The sequence below is a fragment of the Staurois parvus genome, unplaced genomic scaffold (assembly GCF_062004578.1).
Source record: "Staurois parvus isolate SC_StPar_1 unplaced genomic scaffold, SC_StPar_1.0 ptg001062l, whole genome shotgun sequence".
NCBI lineage: Eukaryota > Metazoa > Chordata > Amphibia > Anura > Ranidae > Staurois > Staurois parvus.
Window position 1 is genome coordinate 213,399 of NW_028318858.1, and position 18,841 is coordinate 232,239.

The following is an 18,841-nucleotide window of genomic DNA, read 5'->3' on the forward strand; positions in this document are numbered from 1 at the left end:
ATGTTCTCCCTGTGCGGGTTTTCTCTGGGTACTCTGGTTTCCTCCTACACTCCAAAGACATTCTGGTAGGTAAATTGGCCCTAGTATGTGTATGTATGAATGTGAGTTAGGGACCTTAGATTGTACACCCCTTGAGGGTTAGGGACTGATGTGAATGCACAATATATACGTAAAGTGCTGCGTAAATTGATGGCGCTATACAAGTACCTGTAATAAATAAATAATAAATCTCAAGAGTGACACTGGCCCAATTGCAGCAGAGAACAATAAGCTCACTAGGTTGGCTCTACAGTGTGACAAGGCTGTGTTATTCTCTGGACTGGATTACCTAAATTTCACCAGCCCTGAAAAAAAAAACAACACTATACACAGACGGCATAGAAAATTGTTCTTTTATTTTATAACACGTATAAAGTACAACTTTCATTGAAATACTGTGCAAACATATAAAAAAAGTAGTCACAAAATGCCTCATACATTAATGATCAACATTAAACCTGCTCAAAGCTGTGCATATGCCCCATGGAAAGAATAGATATTAAAGCTTTAAAACATCACTGATGATGCCTAAAACAGCCGTGGTCATTTTGTTGAAGGCCTAGAGTCATGTGTCTATATGTAATGACTTCACCAAGGGCTAAATGGCACCAGCAAGGAGTGTGGAACTTGCCAGCTCCTCATGCCTTCTAGGCCAACTCAAAACAACTGCCTCTTAGGTGTATCTACAGATTTAATACACAAGAATAGATTGTGTAATTTTCTGGGAATTAGATCTCTTTCCAAAACACTTGTGACCAAAGTACAGTCTAAAGAAGAACAAAAATGCACAAACATATTTTGACATTATGGGGATAATTTACTAAAACTGAAGAGTGCAAAATCTGGTGCAGCTGTGCATGGTAGCCAATCAGCTTCTACCTTTAGTTTGTTCAATTAAACTTTGACAAAATAAACTGAAAGCCGACTGGTTTCTTTGCAGTCTTAGCTATATTCCTGTCGCATACATTCCTGGAAATACGGCTCATCAATACCGGGTGCTGTAGCGACTACCAGCTGGGACTGGAAACATCATAAGCAAATGTACATATTCATCAGCATGTCATGGATCTCCAAATATGGTCCAAAGAGGTTTTTATTGCAAAAAGATCACATCACAGAAGAGAGTGCAATGTTTCGGAGCCATGCAGGACCCCTTCGTCAGGCATGTGAGGGTTTCTTTGCCGAGCTGCACCATGTTTTGCGCACTCCAGTTTTAGTAAATCAACCCGTGTATCAGAGATGCACTTAAAGCAACTGAAACCTGCAGCTTCCTTTCTCATTTAAGTGCATCAAGTTAGAAGTAGGCCTCTATTTATCCACCCCAGCAAGACTTGAACATCTGAACATAGGTCTGACTTAACAGCAAGTTCACCTAGTACGGATATTTAATTTTTGGATAGTCCCTGGCTGCTGCCATCACCCCCTTTGCCAGATCAAGGGATGATGTGACACTGCTGACTGTTCCATTTCTTTATTGTATTGGCAGCTATGGTGGGGAAGGCTGGGTGAGGAACACTAGTGGGGAAATCAACCTGTATTCCAGAGTCCACAGAAAAAAAATAAACATTCAACCCACCTCTGATAACCGAGATATTTATTTTCAATGAACTAAACCCTTAAGCAGCAGCAGAATCGGCTACCACTGAGATGTGACAGAAATTAAGTGTTACATTTGTGTTGCTAGAAGATGTTTCAGTTGCAAAATCCTGTACAATAGTGAAACTTATAAATGTGCATACATGAATTTGGTTGGATTATATGCACACAATTATGATACAGCAGTATCAAGCTATGCTGCAGTAGTATACGTCTTGCCACACGCCGTGGCCTCTACAACTTTCTACAGAACTTTGTATAGTGGTAAGGCTACCAAACACTCAAATGTGATTTCTTTTTAGTTGCCATTAGAAGAATAACACTGAACATCATTTAAAATATTGCTAACGGCACCCGAAGGTAAAATGGCTAACTTAAAGAGGAGCTTCAGCCAGGTTTCCAAAAATTAAAAGTCAGTCGCTACAAAAGCGGTAGCTGCTAACTTTAAATAAACAGACATTCATCTGTCCAGGGGTCAATCATTGCCCTAACATGGGCCAGTTCTTCCCCTTTATTTGGGTTCTCGGCATGTTAACTGTGGGAAGTTGGCTGCGAAGTTGTGTCAGGCTCCTCACTGTGCATGCGCCTGTAAATGGTCCCGCAGCCTCATGGGACCTGTGACATGTCCCAGAATGTTGCAGGCGGGGCCTCAACTTATTCTTGGATCACCTAAGCAATCTGAGCAGAAGTGCGAGTGGGTACCTGATAAAACTAAGTACCAGCTACCCCCCTCAAAAAAATACAAAATAAGGTAGGTGGAACTTCCCCTTTTGCATGAAGTTCCACTTTAAATGAAGTAAAAATATGATCTGAGTGCAAGAGAAAGTCTTTTTTTTTTAGCATACACTCCTAAATCACTACTGACTTCCTAAAAAAATAAATAAAACCAAAACATGGCAGCAGTTCTTTTAAGCAAAAGGGTGAGGTGCAGTTCCCTTTGAATATTTCAGTTATCCTTTGTCTAAGAACCTTATAGTAAATTGAAAAAACTATTTGCTGAAAAAGATAAAAAAATTTAGGACTACAAAAAAAATCCCTAACATTTCTATGAGGAAATGAGAGACCAGCCAGTACACCCTTAAGACCCAACAGTGCTGGAATACTCCATACTTGCAATAACAAGGTTTAAGCTGCCTGAAAATTATTTAAAGCCTGCATGGCTGACTTTATTAAGTGACATTTTAGGTATAGGCTCACTAACAAATGGCAAAAGGCTTTAACAAGATAATAGTACCTTCATTCATGTACTATGGATAGGTTTTATAGTAATGTCCAATAATAAAACAAATTTGCCAAATGCTTACCAACTTTAGCAAATACAAAAAGAGAAAAAAATCCTACTTAACATCTTAACGTGCATAGTTATTTATTTCTTTTTTTAATGGAATGGCATTAGCATATCCACACTTTTGGGATACTAATAATATTAAGGTGCCTTGTAAACCCAAAGTCAGCTACTGCACCGCCTTAAAAGTAAAAAAAGAATGATATGAACTAGAGGTGAAGACAAAAAATAAGAAACCTCTGTGGGAATTAAACGGAAAACTAATGATAAATAGAAGCAGTCACAGTTTTCTGGCATCTCACACCTTTTAGTTCGATGAAGAGGACACTCTAACAGTAAAGTTGAAAACTATTGTTTTGTCAGTCGTAAGAGGACTTACCTAAGGAAATAGAATTTGATAAATATTAGCTAACCTTTAAACATACTAGAATGGTTAGTAGATTAGGTGTTTTTTCTATTTTGAGTCAGGTATACAAACATCCCAACTTAACTTCGTTAATTACAAACCAGGCATCATAAAAATCGCCAAAATGAAGCCACTTTTACCAGGTAGTAAGAAAAAGCTTACATAGCTTTGTAAGCGGTACTAGTAGCAAATTGTTGTAATTAATAACACGCACACTGTCCTGGCAGCACTACCGACCGTGCCACACAAGAAAACCTGCATTCAACCATCTTCTCCAGTGCCAAATAATAAACAGAGGAATCAGAATCCTCGTAAAAAGTCTTTCAGTCACCGCCGCTGTTGCTTCACAGACCTCATTTCCATTTGGCTAATCAGACTTACGTCCACCATGGAGTGAAGGCGACTTGCCATTACGGTTTTCACAAGCGACGTGCCAGGAACCTATAGCAGAGTGATACAAGCTCTACTGGATACATTCACTGGACAGGAGCTGAGGATTGTGGCAGAGCAATGTCGCTTAACCGGCTGACTTCCATCTGCCAGGTAGGTAGCTTTTTGTTAGACAGGTGACGCCTGGCATGCTTGGTCAGGTGGTCACTGCGCATAAAGCGCCGGTCGCATTTTGGACATGCAAACTTCTTTTCTCCTGTATGTGTGCGACGGTGTCGGGATAGTTCATCAGAGCGAGCAAACTTTCTTTCACAGCCTTCCCAACTACAATTGAAGGGTTTCTCTCCTGTAAGTAAGAAACAAATTATAAACCTGATATGCAAAACATACAATACACAGTACTTTAGACCACAAAGCAAAGAACTTATAATCCTGCCAGGCACACCATTACTGCTGATATATCTTAATGTAATGGTTAATGCTTTCACAGCAGCGTAACGCACATGTGCATTGTGAGTGGGCCTTAACACAGGGTCAGGTGTCTCTACTGTTCTGTGCAAAGCATGTGCTTTCAGCCAAGTATCCGAGCTGCTATTGACAGATTCCGATCACTTATATTTATGATCAATAAAAGGGCTTCCAATTTTTATATCTGACATTTCAAATCACATTATTAATGCTTCATTTTAACCCCTTGGCACCAGCCCCTGCCAGCCGTTCAAGTGGCTCTGGAAGATTGGAGCTAGAGGCAGATTTCCTGATTATGTGATTGTTATGATTGGCTGTTGCAGCCACTTTAATCAGGAGATCTGCCTCCACCTCCAGTCTTCCAGAGCCCCTTAAAGGGTCAATATAAAATACAGTTTAATGGTAAGAATCATTTTATTGAATTGAGAAAAAATGTCTTTCTATACTTTATAACCAATAAAAAAAACTGACTGTGTCCTTAGAATACACCAACTAGGAGAACAATCTTCTCAAACAATATGCACTGCCTAAACCACTGCTGGTTAAAATTTATACTGGATAATGACAACAGTTCAATAGGGACTGGTCACTAAATGCAATAGACTCCCTTAGAAGGTTCCTACCAAGGTTTTGAAGGAATAGAGGTTATTCACATACCAGTGTGTGTTCGCATGTGGGCTTTCAGGTGAGAGCTCTTAAAGTACGTCTTTCCACACCCAGGCTGGTTGCAAACGTGGCTTCTTATGCGTGATGCATCCATAGGTGATGGAAACTTGGCCTCCGAAGCAGAAATTCCTGGTGCTGGTGCTATTGGTGACAATCTGGTGCCACTGGTCAACATAGTCTTTGTATTGTGCACTACTGGCTGGGGCATCACGAACATCACAGTTCCTTTAGGCACCTGCGCTCCCATGTAGAAGACAGGCTGCATGACTGCTGGGGTCTGGGCGGAAGTGCTTGCCACCACTGTTGTCAGCACTGAATTGCTTGAAGAAAAGGGGACCATTTGACAAAGGACTGGCACCTGCGGCAATGCATTTGGTGTTACAGGTGTGGACACCAACACTGGGGGTGATGGAATCTGCACTGGAATAACACAGGCATCACTGGAACTGGGCTTGCCATTACAGGCCTGAAGAGGAACACTACCATAAGTACTATTTGCAGGCAAGAAGGCAGGCAGAACCTGCATTTCTGTCTTGAATTGCTCAGAAAGAGACGCTGTAGTGTCACCAGACTGCACGACAGAACTTTGCTGCCGAGTGCTAATGTTTGTTTCATGACCATCACAATTCCTTGGTGTAAACAAATGTTGACTGCAGAACTCTGCGTCCGCAGTATGGCGGATAACGCTCGTTGCCTGGGCTTTTGGATGGCTCAGTGCATTGTGAGCTGAAGTACTTGGGGTTGTGCTGGTGACAGGCCTGCTCTTCTCCATACATGGAGATGCTGGATTGATGCTTGGGGAATGTAGCATTTCAAATTCGGATGGGCTGTATGGTGGGGTCAGGCACTGGAAACATGAAATTGAAAGGCTTGGTTAGTTCATGGCTGTACTTTACCACAAAGTCAAGTTCAAGTAAACAATAAAAAGGTACTAAGGGGTATTCTCTAAAAGAAATACAAAAGAGAAAGGAAAAAATGGAGTGTCTCCTAGCAACCCAAATCTTTAAAGGACCAGTGGTGGGGAAATTTCCAGTAATAAGATGTCTCCACGCATATTTCTATCCGCTTTCTTATTCCCTGCACATGGTGTCGTGCTCCTCCTGCTACAGTCTTTGTGATGTTAAAGCGGTGCTCCCAGGCTCCCCAAAAATCATTAGAAGTCAGCAGCTACAAATACTATAGCTGCTGACTTTTAAGATAAGGACACTTACCTGCCCAGGGTTTCAGCGAAATCCTCATCCGAGCCGATTCTTCAATCAGTTTCGGGTGCAGGTGCTGACATCTTCAGTAAGAGAAACCGGAAGTGAAGCCTTGTGGCTTCACAGCTGATTTCCTTCTGACGGGCAAGGGGAAAGAAGAAGAGACCAAGTGGTCACGTGACCACTAATAAAAGAATAAAAGCTATTTTTGTTTTTTAAATGTCAACTAAGGGCATATTCAGACAATGTGTAAGCATTGGCATTTTATATAGCTTGACTTTCCTTCTACTTTAAATAAATTAACAATTGAAATTGTGAAAGGAGACATCTACTCTGACTACTGGCTACACATACACCTTAAAACTGCAAATACATTGAAGAGCTGTCATGTACTTTAAGGGGCAAACCAAAATAAGACACTACATATAAAAAGACACTACATAACCCCCACTTACAAAAGCCGGCATGGTGTTGAAGTCAGCTGTGATCATGCTGTCTTCGTTCTCGGAGAGATCAGACGCTGGGGTGATTGGCCTTAGATCAATGTAGCTTCTGGGCTCAGGCTTCCACCGGCTGCTCATAAACATGAGAGCTTCCACAGCCTCCACGTCACTTTTCTCTGCTGTGAACTTCCAGGGAGCTCCCCCAAATCGCTGAAGACCACATACGTCCATTCTGTCCCTCTGATGAAACAAAAAAAAAAAACACATCCACATTAATCACTTTTTGGTACTTCAACTATTAAAATCAGGAACTTGGACAATAAGTGCTGCATTGGATCCAAAATTCTGCCAGATCCTTATTTATTGTTGTTTTGATTAAATTTTTTTTTTTTTTTTTATTTGAAAAGTATCCCTCCTTTCCCCCAATCTCCTCTATAGCTCGGTTCCGTCCAAAAAACAAAACACACACACACATTTGCACACACACTGCAATCCAGCTGTGTTTTGTACATTCACATCAGTCCCTGCCCTTAAGGAGCTTACAATGTCAGGTCCTTAACTCACATTCATACATACTAAGACCAATTAACCTACCAGCATGTCTTTGGAGTGTGGGAGGAAACTAGAGTACCGGGAGGAAACCCACACAGGCACAGAGAGAACATGCAAACTCCAGGCAGGTAGTGCTGTGGTTGGGATTCAAACCAATGACCGATTACTGCCAGGCAGAAGTGCTAATCATTTAGCCACTGTGCTGTCCCACTTACAATTTAAAGCAGAAATAACCCCCCCCCCCCCCATCCTTTACAGCCAACAAGGCTGATATGTTAGCCTCTATTTGATCTGCAGCTGACATGGTGCTGCACATGTGCTCAGTTATGACACCAACCATATGATGGCTTAACAGTTCAGTTGAGAGCACAAGCAACTGTGATAGTTATCATTCACGGAATGCTTTGAATGTTACTGTTTTGGGAGTACTTGGAGGAATCCCACACAGGCACAGGGAGAACATGCAAACTTCAGGCAGATGGTGCTGTGGTTGGGATTCGAACAGACCACCCTAGTACTGCTAGGATGAAGTGCGAACCATTTAGCCACTGTGCTGCCCTGGGAATAAGAGAAAGCCGGCAGGCAAGTGGACAGGTTGGGGGGGGGGGCAGAGGGTCTGCTTTGAAACCAAACTCTGAGCAAAATGTAACCCCAAAGATGCTGAGCGCCACACTCTCTCTTAAGGCAAACACACTGATCATTCACTTCTGTGGCTGGCAGTATGTTTTAGTGAGTCTCTGTCATGCCGTGTTGTGATAGGCTGCTATGCCACACATTGCAATGCAGTACACAGATTACAGTGCATTACCACAACAGAGGTGTAAAAATACCCCACAGAAAATGAAATACACAGGCAAAGTGACTACTGAACAGCCCAGCTTCATTTATCTGCCAAGCGTCTGTGTATTAAGCAGCAGCTTATTTTTATCAGGTCAGGGACTCCTGTAGGCGGGCAGCCCTTGTAACCCGAGTACACAGGAATCCCAATGACATAAAAGAAGTCCTCTCCCCCTCCCCCGGTATCTGATATCCCTTTCATATGAAGTGGCCCTCTAAAATACAATTCCTCCCCTCCTCCCCATGTCAACAAATGGCCAAGACCTGTGCGGACAGAGAGGATGCCAGGAAAGGAAGAGTACAGCATGTGAAAGCAAAGCTCTACCCCAACCTCTGAAGAGTCAATGTTCTCCTGCAGCACTCCAAGCTTTCCTAAACCCCAGAACAACCTGTCAAATGTGGCGGCTCAGAGATTTGGTGGCTACAATTGTTTTCTTTCCTCCGTTACTTCCAGCTTGTGATGTGATCCTGCCAGTATCACCATTCCTGTCCTACAGTGACTGAGACAAGGGTGGGGGCAGGAGGGACAGCCGCCCCAGAGCAGTGACTGCAAACCACAGACTCTAGATTGGTGGTGGCCAACCAGGGCATTGTGGCGGATCTCTGTCTGCTCTTACTATTGCCATCACACCGCACTCCAACAAGCATCCTCCCTCCTTGGATCACTGTGTAAAAAACATCCATGAGTGGGTGACTCCTAGCTGCGGAAGAGGATGAGAACACCCATGCATGCGCTGCGCTCCCTCCATGCCAACAATGCGCAGATGAGACGTGGGGAATGGGAACATGGACAGCAGAGCATGCCGGGCGGTACGCCATGTGTTAGCAGAGGGGGAGGGGTGCAGTTCTGTATCTTGTACTTGCTCACTCCACTATCTACACGGCTGTTGTCACCCCAGGCTGCTCTCCTTATTGGACTACAACTGCCTCCCCCGCTCTTCATCTCCATCACATGGGGGAGGGGATTTGTAGTTCACAGAAGACCACTTCAAATCCAGATCACAGGATATGAGATTTCAGTTTGACAGGAAATTGGAGAGCATTAGTGGCAGGATCAAATGCCACTTTCTGTGTTTGCCTAAAAGAAAACGAATGCTGCCACCCCACTGGAGGACTGATGAGCTGAAGCCTGCATATGGTGGGTGCTGCAGACACGTCACAACAAACTGCTTTCTCACTGGCTCCTCAATTCGTAATATAGCTACGAAGACACGAGGCCGCCTTGTTTTCGCACAAAAACAAGGCAGAGGCGCCATTGGTCAGGACGGGATTTGAACCCGCCCACGCAGCCTAGTTGGCCGACCTCCAGGCCTTGTGTCACGTGATCCCAGCCTAAAACTCATTCCGCCCACCTCCTCACGTAAGCCTTTTGTGTTGTTCTCTCAGCCCAGTTGCACAAACAAGCGGCTGCCTGGCCGCCGCAGCCAATGGAAGAGCGCTGACGACGCCCATTGGCTGACAGGCCCGCGCGCTCCTGCCGGCCATTGGCTGGAGCGGCTCTGGGCGTGCACGTGAAGGAAGCGTGATCAGCTGCTGCCCTGCAACTCTCAGGAAGCATGAACTCAGCGAACCACCGAGCGGCGACCTTTCACCTACTTACTGCTCCGCACACAACACGGGGCCCCCACCACACAGTACACCGCCCGGGGCCCCACCACACAGTACACCGCCCGGGGCCACCGCCTAAGGGTGATGTAATTCCTCAGAAACTAGCCTCTAATCACAAAGACTCCGGACAAGGAGATCGGAATGGAGGAGCAATGGTCGAGGGACACCCGCCCTACACTGTACTGAGCCCTACCCCTCATCCCTGCACTGTACTGACCCCTACACTGCACTGAGCCCTACACTGCACTGAGCCCTACCCCTCATCCCTGCACTGTACTGAGCCCTACCCCTCATCCCTGCGCTGCCCACTACACTGCACTGAGCCCTACCCCTCATCCCTGCGCTGCCCCCTACACTGCACTGAGCCCTACCCCTCATCCCTGCACTGCACTGAGCCCTACCCCTCATCCCTACACTGCAGTGAGCCCTACACTGTACTGAGCCCTACCCCTCATCCCTGCGCTGCCCCCTACACTGCACTGAGCCCTACCCCTCATCCCTGCACTGCACTGAGCCCTACCCCTCATCCCTGCACTGCACTGAGCCCTACCCCTCATCACTGTACTGACCCCTACTCCGTATCCCCTCACTGCACTGACCCCTACTCATCCCCGCACTGCACTGACCCCTACTCATCATCCTTGCACTGCCCCCCTTCTCCATCCCCGCACTGCACTGACCCTTACTCATCATCCTTGCACTGCCCCCCTTCTCCATCCCTGTACTGCACTGACCCCTACTCATCCTCACACTGTACTCCTCCTCATCCCTGCACTGTACTTACCCCTGCACTGTACTGACCTACCCCTCATCCCTGCACTGTACTGAGCCCTTCTCCTCATCCCTGCACTGTACTGAGCCCTTCTCATCCCTGCACTGTACTGAGCCCTACTCCTCATCCCTGCACTGTACTGACCCCGACTCCTCATCCCTGCACTGTACTGACCCCGACTCCTCATCCTCACTCTGTACTCATCATCCCTGCACTGCACTCCTCATACAACACAGCTGCAGGACTACAAGACTCAGCAGTAATGTCTGTGCATGCTGGGATTTGTAGTCCCGAGGGGTCTCAGACCTCATTGTTCTCCTATAGACTTCCAGGTCTGTCTCTATCTGCACTCAGTGGACAGCAATCCTAACCCCCCCCCCCCCCCCCCCCAGTCATGGAGACCCCTGACCTGTGCAGGAGGACATCACACACGTCTGTAGGGACTGTAGGACTATGTGCAATACATCTCCTGAGACCACAGTCCCACCAGAGGTACTACAAGGGTCAGCATGCCCTGACAGTGCCAGCTAGGACCCCCTTCTACAGATGATTTTATTTATATATATCTATATCTCTAGAGGAACTACAAGTACCAGCATACCATGGAAAGGAGTGCCCCCTACAGATGCATACCTCTATAGGACCAATTACAAGAACTACAAGTACCAGCATACCATGGAAAGGAGTGCCCCCTATAGATGCATACCTCTATAGGACCAATTACAGGAACTACAAGTACCAGCATGCCTTCCTTGCCCCCCCCCCCCCCCGGATGTCTACAATGTCATTATATACAGGGTGCTTTGTCCTGTGTGCACCTGGTCTCACCCTCCCATAATAATCACACACATCTCAGAGGCACTACAAGTGCCAGCATGCCTTCACTGCTAGGACTGCCCATCTCAGAGGCACTACAAGTACCAGCATGCCCTGACAAGGACAGCCAGCACCGTCTCCCCATTGTACATCTGAGCTCTCAGCAGACATCCCTGATTAACTACAAGTACCATCATGTCCAACAATGGCCGGGATGAGTGATGTGTGCCGGGGAGCGGTGCGGGGTCATCGGATGTATGGTGAGGCCCCCTAATGGACAGATGATTGATATACCAGCAGAGGGACTACAAGTAGCACAGTGTCCTGACACGGGCTCCCAGAGCCGCCCCACACAGACATGTCCCACCAGCAGCCCCGGGCGGCGAGCACTCACCGTGCTGTAACCGATCATATCTCCGCTCCGTACTGCAGTCACTGATGATCTCTCGGCGGGTGATGTCTCCGTGTCTCTCCTCCCCTCTCCTCTCTCCTCCGCTGTCCTCGGCGCCCCAGCTGCTCCATTCAGATAGTACTAAAGCTCAGAGAACGTAGCCGTGGGCGGGGAGAGCGGCGTCCAATCGGCGGCAAAGGTGTGTGGCGAGGCGGCCAATCGGAGGCGAGTTAGCGCGTGATCAGCTGCTGCTAAGCGGCGTGGTAGAGCGGGAGTGAGTGCGTGGTCCCCCGTCCCGGCCTGGGAAGTCCCATGGTGATGCAGCATCCCCGGCATCCTCAGTCACTCCGGAGAGGAGGGGGATGGGAGGGAGAGAAGGTGCGTGACTAATTGTCACGTCTCAATCCAGCTCCCCCCTCCCCCCGCAGAGACCACAGAATGCAGAGGCAGGACTGGAGATCCCCCCCTGGTCCCAGCCCCCTCTGGTCCCAGCCTTTGTTCTCTGGGGTCATGGGTGTCACAGTGAGGGTGACCTGTAGTGGGACAGGAATAGGCATTGTCATTGTATTCCCCCGGCTGACCTTTCCCCCACTTCGGTCTCCTAGGAGTCATGGCGAGGACATCTGACTACAGAACTCCCTTCCTGCCTAGGCGTGCGCTATCCCATTCCTGGCCCGGGCCCAGTTGTTGCCAGCGGCGGTACGGTTCAGTAGGTGGTCGTGTGATCGGTTCAAAGCATCCGAGTTCTAGAAGTTCTAAATACACGGATGGATGGTGAATGAATGGATTTGTATCTGTCCATCCAGTCCTGAGATTTACCCAGCTCTGCCACACAGCACAGCCCTGTCCGAGGAGACCTGATTTATGTCAGCTGCAAGTCAGTAACATGTACAGGTCTTGTCCCTCCCCTAGCCTGTGATTGGACAGTGACCCTAGTTTCACAGCTATTGTCTTCTGTAGTGTTTTACAGAAATGCAGTACATTCCATTTAACATGATTTCCTATGGACAGGTTAACATCTCTGCGTTTCATGTGGTGTGTTTGTTGGAAAGGGTCAGGGACTTTTTTTTAACTCAAAGTTGCATTTTTGGTTCTATAGACTAATGAAAATGCTGCAGAAAAGCATGTAATGCAATTTTAATGCAGTTTTGCCACATTTTTGATGCGTTTTGCATTTCAAACCTGCCTAGCAACAAGAAAAATTTTAAAAAATGAACCCCTCCTGCAAAACACATCAAAAACGCAGGTGCAAAAAACACAAAACAATGCAGAGACAACTCAAACGCAACCTGCATAGGTGTGAACCTTGCCTGACAGAAGAAGCAGTAGACTGATGAGCTCATCTCTCCATCACTCTGCTCTCTCCTCCTATCAACATGAGATTTGCACTGCAGAACAAGTGATCAGCTCATTGTGCCGCCTCTCCCTCCCTGGCCTGAGCTCTGCTGCAGGTTGATGTCAGTTCAGATTCAGGGACTTTTTATACGGCTTGCATTTAGTAATCCATGAAATGATGTAATAAAGTGATTGTAAAGGTTGCATTTTTATTTATATTAAACATGTTTTAGCCCGAGTTCACATTGATGCAGTGCGCCACATCGCATGCGATCCACACAGGAACTGCACCGCCTTCCTGTGCAAATCACATGCAATTTCTGTGCGCCGCATTTTGTACGTCTCAAATCGCACCGCATCCCCACTAAAAAAGTGCCGGACCCTTTTTTAGTCCGCACCAGAATCAGATCGCATGGGTGTGTGATCCGATTCTGCATATCGCACCACATTTTGCAAACTGATTTTGGGGTTAGTTCACTTAAAATACCTGCAGCGGTTCGTATGAATGGGGTGTGATTATGACGCCTGAACGGGGTGCGATTATGACGTGTGAACGGGGTGCGATTATGACGCCTGAACGGGGTGCGATTATGACGTGTGAACGGGGTGCGATTATGACGCCTGAACGGGGTGCGATTATGACGCGTGAACGGGGTGCGATTATGACGCCTGAACGGGGTGCGATTTTGACGCCTGAACGGGGTGCGATTATGACGCGTGAACGGGGTGAGATTATGACTTGTGAACGGGGTGCGATTATGACGCGTGAACGGGGTGTGATTATGACATATGAACGGGGTGAGATTATGACGTATGAACGGGGTGAGATTATGACGTGTGAACGGGATGCGATTATGACGTGTGAACGGGGTGAGATTATGACGTGTGAAGGGGGTGCGATTATGACGCGTGAAGGGGGTGCGATTATGACGCGTGAAGGGGGTGCGATTATGACGCGTGAAGGGGGTGAGATTATGACGCGTGAAGGGGGTGCGATTATGACGCGTGAACGGGGTGCGATTATGACGCGTGAAGGGGGTGCGATTATGACGCGTGAACGGGGTGCGATTATGACGCGTGAACGGGGTGAGATTATGACGCGTGAATGGGATGCGATTATGACGCGTGAACGGGATGCGATTATGACGCGTGAAGGGGGTGAGATTATGACGCGTGAAGGGGGTGCGATTATGACGCGTGAACGGGGTGCGATTATGACGCGTGAACGGGGTGAGATTATGACGTGTGAAGGGGTGAGATTATGACGTGTGAAGGGGGTGCGATTATGACGTATGAAGGGGGTGAGATTATGACGTGTGAAGGGGGTGAGATTATGACGTGTGAACGGGATGCGATTATGACGTGTGAACGGGGTGAGATTATGACGTGTGAAGGGGGTGAGATTATGACGTGTGAAGGGGGTGCGATTATGACGTGTGAAGGGGGTGAGATTATGACGTGTGGACGGGGTGCGATTATGACGTGTGAACGGAGTGAGATTATGACGTGTGAAGGGGGTGAGATTATGACGCGTGAACGGGGTGTGATTATGACGTGTAAACGGGGTGCGATTAAGACGTGTGAACGGGGTGAGATTATGATGTGTGAACGGGGTGCGATTATGACGCCTGAACGGGGTGCGATTATGACGCGTGAACGGGATGCGATTATGACGCGTGAACGGGATGCGATTATGACGTGTGAACGGGGTGCGATTATGACGTGTGAACGGGGTGAGATTATGACGTGTGAAGGGGGTGAGATTATGACGTATGAACGGGGTGAGATTATGACGTGTGAAGGGGGTGAGATTATGACGTGTGAAGGGGGTGAGATTATGACGTGTGGACGGGGTGCGATTATGATGTGTGAACGGAGTGAGATTATGACGTGTGAAGGGGGTGAAATTATGACGCGTGAACGGGGTGCGATTAAGACGTGTGAATGGGGTGAAATTATGACGCGTGAACGGGGTGAGATTAAGACGTGTGAACGGGGTGCGATTATGACGCCTGAATGGGGTGAGATTATGACGCGTGAACGGGGGGTGTGATTATGACGCGTGAACTGGGTGCGATTATGATGTGTGAACGGGGTGCGATTATGATGTGGTGCGAATTCTGCGTGGCATCAGTGTGAACCCAGGCCTACTCACCTACTCTGTGCAGTCGTATGGGAGATCTACTCCGCCCACTCCTCTAGGATGGACATGCAGAAGAAGGGGTACGAACCCACCTCTAGAACCAGACTGAACATCCTGCAACAAAGGAACAAAGCGATGTACGCTGTGGGCACCTTTAAAGATGCAACTGGACTTTAATTCGCTTTTAAACTTTGTTAAAAAAAAAGACAAATTACTGTAAAGTGAACCTCTCAGATGTCTCCAAGAGTAAGTGTCCTGCAAGATATTCAGATTTGAAAAAAAAAATGACAAGTTACCACGAAGTAAAAGTGATTCTAAGCCCCCGGTCACATCGGGTGCAATTTGGCATGCGATTTGCATGCCAGGTGACTTGCAAATCGCATGCCAAGTCACACCCTATTGTCCGCAATTTACAGCGATTATATCGGTGCGTTTCCGACTTGGTTGGAGCCACACCGATTTCTAAAGTAGTGCATGCCCTACATTTCGTGCGATTTGCATAGACATCTGTGCAAATCGCACCGGCATGCCCCACAACTTTGAAATCATGCAACTTCACTGTAAGTCGCACAATTTCAAAGTCAGGCTTGATGTGAACGGGGGTAAAGAATTGAAAAACAAAAACAAACGTCATATCTACCTGCTCTGTGTAATGGTTTTGCACAGAGCAGCCCCGATGCTTGTCTTTTTGAGTCCCCTGCCAGCGGTCCTGGCTCCTCCCCCCTTCCAAGTGCCTACATTAGTAAGCCTCTTGCTACTCACGAGCCATGTTCCTGTGAATGGACATTGTCCATTCACACGCAGAGCGTGGCTTGGCCCCACCCCTGCCCTCCACTCTCCTCATTGGCTCACTGGCTGTGATTGGGAGTAGCAGGAGCCAATGGCCCCCACTGCTGTGTGACTCAGTGAGGCGATAGAGACCTGGGACAGCCAGTGCTCTCATGCACATTGTTGAATCACGATGGGGTTCAGGTAAGTACGAGGGGCTGGGCCGTAGGTTTGTTAGCCCTGGTTCACAGTGAACTTCAATTGAAACCGCATGATGTCAAAGTTGTGTGTCAAAGCAACTTCAGGTGTGACTTTGCAGACATCTGTGCGACTTCATGAACACATGACTATGCAAGTCGCACCTGAAATCGGCAGAAGTAGTGCAGGAACTACTTTTCAAATCAATGTGACTCCGACACAGTCAAAGTCGCACCAATTAGATTGGTTCCTATGCCGATCATTGGATGTGACTTGTCATGCGTATTGAATGGTCAAATCGCATGACAAGTTGCATCAATGTGAACATAGAATGCATTAAGGTAAAAAAACAAAACCTGCATTTAGAATCACTTTACCACTTGCCTACTGGGCACTTATACCCCCTTCCTGCACAGGCCAATTTTCAGCTTTCAGTGCTGTTGCACTTTGAATGATAATTGTGCAGTCATACAACACTGTACCCATATGAAATTTTTATTAATTTTTTTCACACAAGTAGAGTTTTCTTTTGGTGGTATTTAATCGCCACTGGGGTTTTATTTTTTGCACTATAAGCAAAAAAAAGAGCAAAAATTTGAAAAAAAAAGTTTTTAAAATTTTGCAAGCAGGTAGTTTTTCTCCACTGACGTGAGGCTGCACTGATTGGCAGCACTGATGGGCACTGATAGGCAGCACTGATGATGTGGCATGGATAAGCAGCACTGATAGACTGCACTGATGAGGCAGCACTGGTGGGCATTGATGAAGTGGCACGCATAAGCTGCACTGATGAGGTGGCACTGATAGGTGGTACTGATGGGTGGCACTGACTGGCGGCACTGATGGGTGCAATTATTTGTACAGCACTGATGGGTGGCACTGCTGGGCACTGATGGGTGGCATTGCTTGGCACTGGTGGGTGTCACCTTGGGGTGCCTTGAGGTTTCCTCAGGGGTGCCTTGGCAGAACGCCTAAAAATTGCCCAAAACTTGTATACAAGCCAGCAGATAGACCAAGCCTGCCTTTTAGTTACACAAAGCCGCAGGTTTTCATTGTGTGCCATTACAACCTTCCAGCCGCTGGCGTCCTAACAACCAATTATGTGATTTCACAGGAAAATGTCGGGCCCCTGTACAGCATCCTTGTTTGCCCCTCTCAGTCAGCACAGGGGTCTCATTAGATGAGTGAGGGACAGAAGATGAGGGAGAAGAGAAACACTGGAGCACTAGTCAGTACCAGGTGTATGTGCTTTGGAAGAATAAAGCACCTCTAATGTTGGGTGTCCTACATGTGTGGATGTTGCTGCATTCTGTAAAACTATTAGTTCAGGTTTTCCATTTTCAAATGGGGTGCCCCAAGATGGTGCAGAATTTGAAAGGGTGCCTTGGTTGAAAAAAGGTTGAGAATCACTGATCGTGCATAAAGGCGACTAAAACGCTACATTTTGTTTTATCGATCTGCCTGCAGCATATTTTATTCAAAAGGCCTGTACACACACAGAAATATCATGAAAATAACATTTCGATGACTAAGAAAAATCCCAAAACCTGCTTTCCTGGTCAGAATTTTATATGTGCATGTGGGAGTATGACCATAAATCACAGCTCCTCCCTGAACCATAGATTATATTCTAGGCAGAAGAATTGTCACATGCCTATACCAGAACTGCGTTTTTTAGCACAGGAACTTTCTGCCAGGAAGATCCACTGTTCATACTTGAGTACCGTGTGCATGGACCACTACAATTTGTGTCACAGATCCCCTTTCATCCAGATTATACTGCTTCCCAAAACGCTGCATCCACTCACCATTTCTCAGGTGGCTTCTTCACCTTGCAGGGTTCTATTGTGAGATGGGGAAACAGCTCTCATTCTTTGAACACTGTGTGGAGTAAATTATTGTGTGGAGTAAATTAAATGTTCTGTACTGACATTCTGCGGTTTAGCCACAAGATGCCACTATTTTCCTAACACAGCCTCAGACTGCATAGATATTTCTATATTCATGAAGAGGTGGGTTTTTCACACAGAGTTGAGAGAACAGAAGAGGAGAGAGAGCAGCCATGTTTGGAGGATGGTGAATGGAGGAGCCGTGTGAGCAGAGAATCTGATGGCACCCAGGTGTGAGAACATCCCTCAGTAACCAGAGCTGCAGCTAAGTGAAGCTGATCGTGTCCAAGACCCTGATCCTGTTCAGAGAAAGGAAGATTGCTGTCAGGAATGCTGATGAGAGCAGAGGAACAAAGCAACATACACTGCGATACCGCATGCTTGTTGGAGAGACATTCGGTAAGATCGTGCACGCACCTCATTTCAGTGTTGGCGCCTAGAGACTAAGGCCAGGCCTATAGTTAGTTAGTTAGGGTCTCTGTTTGTGTCAGGCCACAAGTGTTGTTACTGATCATTGGAAGGACTCCATAATTTATAGTGATATTTCACATTGGAGAGCTGATAACATCCCACAAACTCAAGCCAGACTGGCGTTTTGCTCAGAAGGAATACTCAGGCACATGCTACAGGACCAGTTATGGGAGGGGGAATACTGTAGATTTGTGTAGGATTGTAAGCTGTTGTGCTGCACCGCAGGCTAGCCCATACCATACACCCATACACTGATTCCTGCTCTCTTAGGGTAATAACAGGTAAGGTGTGGCAGCTTAGTTGTGCCCGCCAGTAGGTAAATTACTTCACTTTCTACCTTCATCTATCAGAAGGCGCCGTGCTGTGCAGCACATGGGTCTCAGCCTTTGGGCTGGGTGTATGTAAATTTATTGTATATTCCAGCATTTGTGGTTGTGTTTATTTGCCACATCTAAGTAAAATTCTGTTGTGGCAAAAGCTGGTGTTGGGGTTGCTTTCCTCGTGTGTGACTTCACTATATCCTGGGGAGCCCACCCCGGTACACGGCTTACAACTTGGCGTAGTCGGCA

General features: G+C 47.0%; 1 protein-coding gene across 1 annotated transcript; it reads right to left on the reverse strand.

Moving 5' to 3' along the window:
- Positions 1–375: 375 nt before the first annotated feature.
- KLF10 (KLF transcription factor 10) lies at positions 376–11,628 on the reverse strand. The gene is made up of 4 exons (XM_089658285.1): positions 11,472–11,628; positions 6,505–6,732; positions 4,842–5,697; positions 376–4,062 (listed from the first exon to the last, which is right to left on the reverse strand). Exons 1-4 carry the CDS (start codon positions 11,487–11,489, stop codon positions 3,803–3,805), a joined length of 1,362 nt encoding a protein of 453 aa, XP_089514411.1. The 5' UTR covers positions 11,490–11,628; the 3' UTR covers positions 376–3,802.
- Between the last annotated feature and the right edge of the window lie 7,213 nt (positions 11,629–18,841).

Bases quoted from the DNA above. Each gene is read 5' to 3' on its own strand.
- KLF10 (XM_089658285.1), bottom strand. The intron at 5,698-6,504 runs GTAAGTGGGGGT...TCATGTTTCCAG, and splicing joins TCAACACCATGCCGGCTTTT to TGCCTGACCCCACCATACAG. The intron at 4,063-4,841 runs GTATGTGAATAA...TCTTACTTACAG, and splicing joins CCACATGCGAACACACACTG to GAGAGAAACCCTTCAATTGT.